We start from the raw sequence: 10,938 nt of genomic DNA, 5'->3' as shown, positions 1-10,938 counted from the left end.
CACATACGTAACATGGGTAACCTCACTGGACTGTAAATCTTATTGAATCCAATCAACAAGGATGAAGCATTTGTTCAACCGTTGGTTGAGGTTGTCGGATATAGAAACCTCATATGAAGCATTGTTTGATTTTGTGTTGTGTGAGCAGATTCTTAACAGTGTATGCACTGATTTGGCAGTCTTTTTGAGAGAACGTGATTGTAAAAATTCAAAAGACATGATTGCTAGTGCAGAAACGTACAAATCAGCCCATCCGAATAAATGTTTAGCCAGAAAGAGTCAAGTAAATCCTTTGGTAACCGGAAACGTAGCGTTCAATCAGAATCGTGGATCAGGACAGTCTTACAATCGTGGTCAAGGTGATAGTGGCAGAAGACAAGATGGTATGAGCAGAAATACCAGGTTTCAAGGCAGAGGAGAGGATCGTAGGCCGGGTAGAAGAGGATGGCAGCAAGGAGGTACTAGAGGTACAGGTACTGAGCAGCAGATCAGGACACATGTTACAGATGTGGGCAGTTGGGCCATTACGCTAGAGAATGTTTTCAGGTAGCATATTCAGCGAAGTCGGTAGCGGATTGTCAGGACGCTGGAGTGTTGGTAAGCTCGGCAGCATTCGGGTCGTTGCCATTAGCGGAAGGTCTCGTTAATGGGAAGCAAGTTTCAGTACTGAGAGACACAGGAGCTAATGTAGCTGGGTAAGTATTTATTGCTAAAACAAACGATGCATGCAAACAAACTACTTTAATTTTGAATATATATATAAGTTATAACTCCATCACAACCATAAAGTTTCATGCTTATAAGTGTATTTTCAAAGAAGTTGTAAGTGTTGAAAGCGTTTTTGCTTATTCCTGTATGTAGACTCCCTGTGGAGCATAGGGCCGCAACAAATTTTGTTGTTGCGGTTTCTGTAGCAAGTTGCTTTTTGGTGGGGTGGAGTTGCTAACCCCACCCCCAACCCTCCTCCTTTATCCGGGCTTGGGACCGGCTGAAAGACCTTTAGGGTGCATCCAGGCGGAGTTTGAAAGTGTTGAAAGTTAGTGGTTAATTGTTATTCTTCTGCTAGGTAAGCAAAATAATGTGGCTGCAGGGGAAGTGATACCGGCACGGTTGGCCTAGTGGTAAGGCGTCCGCCCCGTGATCGGGAGGTCGTGGGTTCGAACCCCGGCCGGGTCATACCTAAAACTTTAAAATTGGCAATCTAGTGGCTGCTCCGCCTGACGTCTGGCATTATGGGGTTAGTTACTGGTTGGTCCGGTGTCAGAATAATGTGACTGGGTGAGACATGAAGCCTGTGCTGCGACTTCTATCCTGTGTGTGGCGCACGTTATATGTCAAAGCAGCACCGCCCTGATATGGCCCTTCGTGGTCGGCTGGGCGTTGAGCAAACAAACAAACAAAGGGGAAGTGATGCTGGCTAGAACCTGGAGTGCTAAAGGTTATGATTAGTGATCTGCCATCAATCCTGGACCATACATTTCTCCTTCCCGGTCTTCTTGGTTGGCGCGCACAGCTGCATCACGTTGACGTCGCAAGCGGCGTTGGAGGGCGAACTGAGCTTCTGCTGACTTGTCTGCTTGTTTGATGCGTGCAGTGTCCCTGGCCTCCAAGATGTTGATGGTGAAGTCTGAAGCTGGCAGGCACATTGCATCCATCACCTCTGCCATTTGAAAGTTACCACGGTTGAATTTTGCAACACCATTGGCAACAGCAGCGTCGACGCGATTCTTGCCGACAAAAACGGTCTTTGGGCAGTGTACCCACACGACGTTGTTGACAGATTCGTTGTTATTCTGTGTCTTCCCATGGAGAATTTTCTGCAGCATGTCACTGCTGCTCATCCTCTTGTAGAGGGGAATCAGTTGCCGAGCAACATCTCTGCTGAGGGAAGTAGTCAGGTTCTGTGCATGAGGTCCTGGTGCTTCTCCGCGAGCCTGGGCTTTTCTATAAAAGCACCAGGAGTCCTCACCGGCAGGGCAGCGTCCATGATGAGGGTCCTCGTCAGTAGATGCGCAATGGAATAGGCTGGCCCAGATTCCGTCTTCCATTTCCTTTTGGTTTCCTTTGTTGTCTAATATGGCTCCACGGAAGTAGTTTTGCAGTTTGCGGCACTTGTCTGCAGTCAGGCGACCTTCGCCCCTTCCCCCAAGCCTAGCCTCCTGTGCCTGCTTTCTCAAGGCGGTGCCCATCCTCTTGTGCACATGGTTCACGCACTCTTTTTTTCTGACGGGTCTATTCTCCCCATATGGTTGAAGCGCTGTGAGAGCAGCAAAAGCAACCGAGTCGCCGTCGCTCAGCATGGTCCGGTAGCGTACACCATGTCTCTCCACAGAGCGTCCCCATATCTGTATGGCTGCCTCCTTCTCCATGGCTTTAGATGAAGCTTCGTGATTGATGAGACAATCAGGGGCGTGCTGGACTCGCCAGGCTTCTCTCGCTGCTGCTGGCATGTCTTGTGAAGCGTTAATGGTACATGGGTGGCAGTACTTGGATAGTACTTGGTAATCCACAACGTATCCTGTCAGAGAGTCTATGACTATGCCCACGCCGTACAATGAAGTAAATCCTCTCTTGTGCCAAGTCCCATCAAAAGTAACGTCAATCCATGGTACACCGTCATCTTCACTCCAGGCTGTTTCTTCATCTCCATCATTTCCAGCATTGTCCAGCTCATCGTGTATTTCTTCTCCAGGAGGATAGACTTCCCTGTAGATTTCTTTGACCATGTCCATGGTTGTGTCCATTGTAGCGGTGACTGTAGACACAATTGTGCCACTGACAGCCTTGTCTTTCTTCGTGAATGTTCTTTTGTTCATGTTGGGCATTCCAAACGCAGCACAGAATTTGTCAGTGCTGACAAAGCCCTTGCCAATTTCGTGGGTGTAGAGGCACATTCTTTGATTCACCTCAAAGGGTTCATTTTTTTTTTCTGAGTTGTTCACTCGCGGCGATGAAAATTCTGTCTCTTCAAAATCACAGTATATACATTTGACAGTGATTTCCCTTGCAAGTCCAAGATGTGATCCAAGGGAAAACTGAAGAGAGGCAGCACAATGTGGACAGGTGATGTGAGACATGAGTTTATTCAGTTGTCCTACCTCCACTAAACACCATTCAGGGACATCATCCGCGATGTCAGGGCGAGCACGATTGTTTGGTCCACGGAATCTTCTAATTTTCTCCGCAGAAGTTGACAGTGGAGGGTTTTCCTGTTGATCTCCTGCTTCATTCGGAACCATCAGCAAAGTTGATGAATGGGCAGGGCCTTCGACAGAAAGTACGTTTGTAACTGCCTCTCCGACATCGTTGGCGTTCGCTGCTGCTTGTTCTCGTTTCACACCCGCAAGCAAAATGAGCTGCGCCTTTCTACTGTTGCTCAACTTCCTAACTCTGCCGTTTCCTATCACCTTTTTCTTAGTCCGAGCCATTGTTATTGTATGAAAGGTTGCTTCTCACAGAAATAATCGCTTATGGTTGTCACCGGATGTTTTCATGTGTAACCAGGAAGTTGTAAACCCGAATGAACTTCGGCTGTTCCCGTCATGTCCGAGTGTCTCTTCGGTAGTTTCCGAATGCAAATTAGGTAGGCTGAGCATGCGCACTCGCAAAGTAAACCGGTTCCCGATTTCGGGTTATGAAACGAACCAATGGATGTCGAGTACCTTCCAAATTAGGAGATTTCCGTTCGATAACGATTGTCGCCTTTACGACGGACTAGTGGCTGAGTGAATGGAACATTCATCAAGATACTTATGTCATATTATAGGTCAAGAGCTGCTGCGCAGTTTTGTATGTTTTGAATGCAGTGTTTTGCTGAGAACAAAGCCGTAACAAACCTTTCAAATGAGTCATTTTTTGGGGAAAATATCGACTGCAGAAGACAATCAATGTCACACGTGTTCAAATGTTGTCTTTATTGACAGATAAATAGGACAATTTTGACAAAAACACTGACACACATGGATGATAGGTAGGTTATGGAACAATAATCTGCAAAAATATCAAAAACAGTTTTTTGAACAATTTGATCAATTTGCACTGGCCCACCTGCCCTTAAGATAGCCACCAGGATTCATTCATTCAGCAAAGTGAGGTCTTAAGATAGCCACCAGAATTCATTCATTCAGCAAAGTGAGGTCTTAAGATAGCCACCAGAATTCATTCATTCAGCAAAGTGAGGTCTTAAGATAGCCACCAGAATTCATTCATTCAGCAAAGTGAGGTCTTAAGATAGCCACCAGAATTCATTCATTCAGCAAAGTGAGGTCTTAAGATAGCCACCAGAATTCATTCATTCAGCAAAGTGAGGTCTTAAGATAGCCACCAGAATTCATTCATTCAGCAAAGTGAGGTCTTAAGATAGCCACCAGGATTCATTCATTCAGCAAAGTGAGGTCTTAAGATAGCCACCAGAATTCATTCATTCAGCAAAGTGAGGTCTTAAGATAGCCACCAGAATTCATTCATTCAGCAAAGTGAGGTCTTAAGATAGCCACCAGAATTCATTCATTCAGCAAAGTGAGGTCTTAAGATAGAGGTTATTTTACAGATAATTATTATGAAGAGGAAGTTTGAAAAAGCAACGTCTGAGAAAGGGGTAGGCCTTAAAACTGGGTGTGTCTTATAATGGGGTTCCACTGTACCAAACAGGTGGTCAGTGAAGTGATGCTTGTTATTGTGTTGTGTGGTCAGTGAAGTGATGCTTGTTATTGTGTTGTGTGGTCAGTGAAGTGATGCTTGTTATTGTGTTGTGTGGTCAGTGAAGTGATGCTTGTTATTGTGTTGTGTGGTCAGTGAAGTGATGCTTGAGATTTACTGGCCGATGTGAATGCGTGATATACTGTGTAAAAAATTCCATCTCACACGGCATATTGTAAACGCCATGAGCTTCCCCTCTGGGAGGGTATGTGCGTAGAAATACTCACTAATAAATAATAAAATAAATTGTGTTGTGTGGTCAGGTGGTGTTGCCAGAGCTGGCGGTGCTGAGGATAGCGGTGTATGAAGACACCGGCAAGCTGATCGGTCAGCGCATTCTTCCTCTGGACGGTCTGCAGGCAGGTGAGTTTCACGCTTATCTTGCCAGGATTTGTTTTTCATATGTGTGTGTGTGTGAATATAACTATAAAAGCACGTGTTGGGATGCAACGTTGTTTCCCGTACTAGCATGCAAGTCTGTGGATATTGTGTTCAGGTCATTTGTGTGTGTGTGTGTGTGTGTGTGTGTGTGTGTGTGTGTGTGTTTTTTTGGGGGGGGGGTTCATAGGCAGGATATTTTGTAACGGAATGAGTCACTGCTGAAATTTGAAACGATATACAGACAAAACAAAGAAACACGAATATTTGCTTTGTTTACGGACAGCCACTTTTAATAGTACACAGTTATCGTGGCCTGATTTGGACAATACTGCATCATGTTGATCTTTTTCAGGTTATCGACACATATCCCTGCGCACTGAAGGAAACTTCCCGCTGTCGTTGCCGACCGTTTTCTGCTGTATCATGCTTAAGACCTACGTCAAGCAAGAGTTCAGAGGTTAGACTCCATTCCTGTCCTCACAGCCTTTCTTTATTTTTTAATTAAGATTTACAGCGATAACACGCTTAGAGTGGTGGCAGCTAATAGAATGCTGTCTCATAAAAATGACCATGTGCTTTGTCTTTCTCTTTGCTCCAGTGAATAGAGTTGTTGCTCATGCACTTTTCAGTGAACTCATGCAGATGTGCAAAACCTAACCTTGCCTTGCTCAATGAAGACCTACCGTTTGACCTGACAAAGTGTGTCCAGTGTCCCCCTGTAGGTAGACCCAGCTGATCAGGAGGTTTCGAAACGTCCAGGTTTCACCCTTGTGAATGATGTATTTATCAGTGAATATCAATGTGGTCTTTCCAATGGATTTGTGTACGTCTGTAAACTGACACTTTACAGTGGAGCCCCCATTTTAAGACCCTTTTTTAAAAATTTTTTTTAGAAAATCAGGTCTTGAAAAGGATGGAGTCTTCGTAAATTTACAGAGGTTATGAAAACAAAACTGAAATAGCATAAGGTCTTAAACAGGGGAGGAGGAATTAGATTGGATGGTCTTGAAAGGAGGGTTCCACTGTATCGCATTCTGTTCTGTTTCTCTGTGCAGATTTTGTGAACGCTCTGTCAGCACCCATCCAGCATCTGTCGGCAGCAGAGAAACGAGAGCAGCAAATGAAGGACATGGGCATCGAAGTCCCTGACCTCCCCGATGTCCCTCTCTCCAATAAGAACGAGCAGAAGAATTCCAATGGGCAGATTACTCTCACGTCGGTAAACCAGCAGAATCAGGGCAACAATCCCAATGCCAAGCCAGAAAAGAAACGTGAGTGGTTGCAGAGCTTACCTGTGGCAAGAGAACGCCCTCGGGACCAGCCAAAAATTGTCCCCATATTGCAGTTGTCCTTTCATGCAAAATAAAAATTAAAAAAAGTAGCGCTGTACGGTATGGCTAACCTCACAGGAATATAGATAGAGATTACACAATGTTCTATTCTTATTGGGAATCCCCAGAGACTGTTTTTGTTTAGTGGGGCACTTACGGGGGTCGAGGCTTGCCGGATTTGCTGATGTTCACATCTTGTAAAAGTATACGGTGAACTTGTTGTAAAGTAAAAAGAAAAGATCTTGCAGCACGTACGGATAATGATATAGATATATGATGATATATTGTGCAAAATCTTCATTTCTCGACGCTGTCAGTCTGTTGTTGTCTGATGCAGACGACAGAATGTTGGGCAAAAAAAAAAAAAGGTCTGTTTACGGTAACATAGGCCAAAAAAATAGGGTCGGTAGGTCGGGATTTTTTTTTTTTTTTTTTTTTTTTTCTCCAAAAAAACCATATTTTTACGTTATTTTGCCAAAAAAACCAAGATTTTTTTTTTCTTTTTTTTTTCCCCCAAATGCCAAAAAAAAGTCTAGGGTCGCGCGAAAAAACTAGGGTCGGTCGGGTTACCGTAAACAGACCTTTTTTTTTTTTTGGCCTTAGCGTTGAAGGTTTCTCTTTTGTGTGTATTTCAGTTGCAAACAGGCATAATGTAAGAAATATCCTTTTGTCCAAGAAAATGACAACGAATACAGATAAGACTTTGCTGCGCGCTTCATTCAATAATTTATTTTCTCGATTTGCTCTATAAATCTCTTAGCTCACTGTGATGTCTCCATTGCTTAAATTATTATTATTATTATTATTATTATTATCTCATTTTGCAGCGGAGGACCAGAAGTTTGAGGCGGTGACGAGGGAGAAGCTGTGCACAGAGAAGCTGTACATCAAACTGCTGCGCAAACAGCAGAAAGACATGGAGCTGATGAAGAAGCGGCACCAGAAGGAGCGCGCCCTGATGCAGCGAGTGCACTGCACCATCGTCGACAAACTCGTCGCCACGCACGACAAGGAAAAGATGGCCACAGAGAAGTCCGTGGAGAAGAAGCTGAAGAAAAATAAGTATGTACATTTTGTTTAAACAATTTGGGGGGGGGGGGGGGATATAGTTGTGCACCAGACTGCAGACACCGTACTGTGCAGATAGATTTAAAGTCATATGCTGAAGAATTTTAATTTCTGTTGTCCCCTTTGGTATTATTTCTCCTCCTGGTTTTATAAAGGTCATACCTCTCAGTAGATAAAAAATGTTTGGGTGTTTTCTTTCACATTCTGCTGTTCACTGTCCACACTCTCAAAATGTACAACAACACAATTTCCTCATGACATTATTGGCCAGTAGGAGGGGTGAGGAGTGTCTGAAACATGTGGACAGGAAACAAAAAAGCCAGGGTACTAACGTTTCACACCCCATGCAAACCCGACAGGGCTATTTCCGAACATGGTCTATTGAACACACACTAAGGTCATGGTGGATATGCCAAAGCAAATGATTGTGTGTGTTGTGTTTGCAGAGACAGCAGTACGGACCTCAAGTCTCAATCCGAGGGAGCAGTGCACACTCTGGTCTCTGATCACAAGGCGCGGGTAAGTATCTGTGTGTGTGTGTGTGTGTGTGTGTGTGTATGTGTGTGTGGGTGTGTGTGTGTGTGTGTGTGTGTGTGTGTGTTTGTGTGTGTGTGTGGGTGTGTGGGTGCAGTTGGTGTGTTTTTGGGGGGTTGGGGTAGGGGGTGGTCAGGAGGGCTTTAACCTCTTCACTGCCACAGTATAACAGCATTTTGGTATTGCTGTGTGCCAGGGCAAAATTTCGCTTTCTTCGGTAGGTTCACTAATCTGTTCACTGCTCGATCATTTATTGAGATATCTCTTAGATCTTTGGCATGTGTTTTGCTTATACCCTTGGCTATTATAGGATGACATGATCATTGGACTTTGTGATTGTTATAGTAAAAATTGATATAATGACCATTTTTGTCAAAAATTACAGTTTCCGGACTTACACACACACAGTGACACACATTGCAGCACGTAAAACCACACAAAACACTGCTAAAACTGGTGTCAAACATCAGGTACTCACATTACAGCCAATAAAAGTATTCTTCTGTGTGGTAATCCATAAATCACTTCTTGTAGAGCTTCCAGAACACTGTATCGCTTGAAAACAGGTCTACGAGTTGAGGTCCGACTTTCGGCCGCCATTGTGAATGGCGAGAATGCTAACACAGTTTTCAACACGTGGTAGAACGTGGTAGCAACTTTAGTAACTTATCCGAACGGTCTATGGGAAAGAACTGTGTTTAGAACCCCTACAAGTACTTGGACAGTGGTTACCTCCCATTTAGTTTTCAGAAATGTCCTGAAATGTTGGTGACACAAATCCCACGTATGAGATACGGTTATGGGCGTACGACAAACCAAAAATGACCTTGTATTACATACGGGGTGGGCAGTGAAGGGGTTAATGTGATTGTGTCTTTTTTGATTTTTCTTTTTCTTTTTTTGTGTCTCAGGGTAGTTAACAGTCTAACGGATTATTTTTGTTGTCTCAGGGTAGTTATCAGTCTAACGGATTATTTTTGTTGTCTCAGGGTAGTTATCAGTCTAACGGATTATTTTTGTTGTCTCAGGGTAGTTATCAGTCTAACGGATTATTTTTGTTGTCTCAGGGTAGTTATCAGTCTAACGGATTATTTTTGTTGTCTCAGGGTAGTTATCAGTCTGACGGATTATTTTTGTTGGATGAACAGTACAAACTATGCTTTTGTTTTTTAGGTGCTTTATTTTCTGAGAGACTGAATACAATTGCAGCGGCATATGTGTAAATTGTCTGTTAATAAAGGCATGAATGGAAAAGAACTGTATGGTGGCGCAGCGGTTAGCGCTATGACGTCTCTGGTCAAGCGCTCAATCTCGGCTCAGGACAGGAGAAGATGTTTTGAAAAAGTTCTCTTACAGTGAAGACTTCCTCCCTTTTAAGACCGTGTTTTCTCAAATTCTCTGTACCTACCCGCTGTAAATTTACCCCCGATTTAAGACTCCCTCCTTTCAAAGACCTGATTTTCTCAGATTTCAGGAGATTTTAAAAGGGAGGTGCCACTGTTGTTGATTTTAAGTATGCAGATTGATTATTGCCTGTCCTACCTGCCGTGTACACACCGTGCTTTGACTACATGTTTGTAATGCCGTCAGGTGCGTGAGCTGGTGGTGGACCAGACCCGGGAGTGGTCGGAGCTGGTGGTGCGGCAGGTGCAGGAGGAACACGAGCTGATGAAGGAGCACGTCAAGCAGCAGAACGAGCTGCTCGTCAAGCTCATCGAGGAGGCTCACCAGTTTCAGATGACTGAGCTGGAGGCTCGCCAGGAACGGTGAGTTGGAGTGTGGATTTGTCCGTTGTGCAGTTTTTAAATCTCTGTGCGACTAACTGGTGAAGGATTCATTGGATACAGAGGACTGAGCTGAAGGCACAAAAGGGTCTGTCTGTCTGTCTGTCTGTCTGTCTGTCTATCTATCTATCTTTGTGTGTTGGGATGGTGTGTGTTGGGATGGGGTGGAGGTTGTTATTGTGTTACTAAGTTATAATAGTTGTTTTACAAGGGAATAGAAAAAGTAATGTGGTATTGTGGAAATAAACAATATTGCAGTTGTTAGCTTTAGATGAAAGTCTAAAGAAGGGAAACAGCATCCTCGCATTTACACGTGACATTTAGTTAATAACGGTTGTGTATATCGGGTGTGACGTGTGTGTGCAGAGAAAACAAGGAACTGAAGACAGCACAGGCTAAACACTCCATGGATTCCAGCAAGCTTGTGCAGAATGACAAGAGCATCAAGAACAAGGCTGAGAGAGACAGGTAATCATTGATGTACTGTTTGCTAGAGAGAGAAAAACGTGCTAGCCTTCAATGTGTAATGTGCCTGTGTGTTTGAAAGATGCCTGAGTGCCTTAAGCCTAGCATGCCTGTGCGGCTGAAAGATTATGACCTTGACACTAACTGCATTCATCCATTCCACAGGCGGATTCGGGAGCTGAAAGAGAACAACATGAAGAAGTTCATTGACGAGAGAAAACGCTATGCCATGCGTCATTCCAGGCAGGCCGAAGCCTTGAAGAAGTCGCACGCAGAGCAGTCAGAAAAGCTGCTCAAAGAAAACGAAAGGGTAAGGAGAAAATTGCAGTCAAAACCTTGTTCACTGCAGTTAAAAAGAGAATCGTTAGCATTTGAGACAGAGCGCTATGGTAATGTCTGAGAAACAAAGGGACGTAAGCACTCTAAATGGATACGGCATGTGCAAGAAGAGTAATTGTGAGTAATGGGGAACCAGTCACCTGGCACCTGAGATGTAAACAAGCATTGAAATGAACAAGGGACGTTTATTATCATTTTAATTTTATTTTAGGATGAAAGTGGACTTCTCATTTTCGGGTGCTATTCTCTCGGTGAAAAGCATGACAGGTCTTTATCATTTTGATGGGAAAGAAGAAGAAAAGATGGCTGGGGAAGGGGACTTGAACTTCCAAATTGCA

General features: G+C 44.0%; 2 protein-coding genes across 2 annotated transcripts; one reads left to right on the top strand and one right to left on the bottom strand.

Annotated features, from left to right (window-relative positions):
- Positions 1-712: 712 nt before the first annotated feature.
- Positions 713-2,894, bottom strand: LOC138955187 (uncharacterized). The gene has a single exon (XM_070326848.1). It carries the CDS (start codon positions 2,892-2,894, stop codon positions 1,446-1,448), a length of 1,449 nt encoding a protein of 482 aa, XP_070182949.1. The 3' UTR covers positions 713-1,445.
- A 1,732-nt stretch (positions 2,895-4,626) lies between these two features.
- Positions 4,627-10,571, top strand: LOC138955186 (1-phosphatidylinositol 4,5-bisphosphate phosphodiesterase beta-4-like; the record flags this gene model as incomplete). The annotated part of the gene is made up of 9 exons (XM_070326847.1): positions 4,627-4,653; positions 4,962-5,061; positions 5,432-5,536; positions 6,135-6,350; positions 7,238-7,472; positions 7,925-7,997; positions 9,603-9,778; positions 10,163-10,264; positions 10,427-10,571. Coding segments are annotated over exons 1-9 (1,179 nt in total), but the record flags the coding sequence as incomplete, so codon positions are not given.
- Between the last annotated feature and the right edge of the window lie 367 nt (positions 10,572-10,938).

Source organism: Littorina saxatilis, unplaced genomic scaffold (assembly GCF_037325665.1).
Source record: "Littorina saxatilis isolate snail1 unplaced genomic scaffold, US_GU_Lsax_2.0 scaffold_2420, whole genome shotgun sequence".
Classification (NCBI taxonomy): domain Eukaryota; kingdom Metazoa; phylum Mollusca; class Gastropoda; order Littorinimorpha; family Littorinidae; genus Littorina; species Littorina saxatilis.
The sequence above is the reverse complement of the archived record's forward strand: the minus strand, read 5'-3'. Positions and strand labels throughout refer to the sequence as shown.

Coding starts and splice junctions, on each gene's coding strand:
- LOC138955187 (XM_070326848.1), bottom strand. CDS start 2,894: ATGTGCCTCTACACCCACGAAATTGGCAAGGGCTTTGTCAGCACTGAC.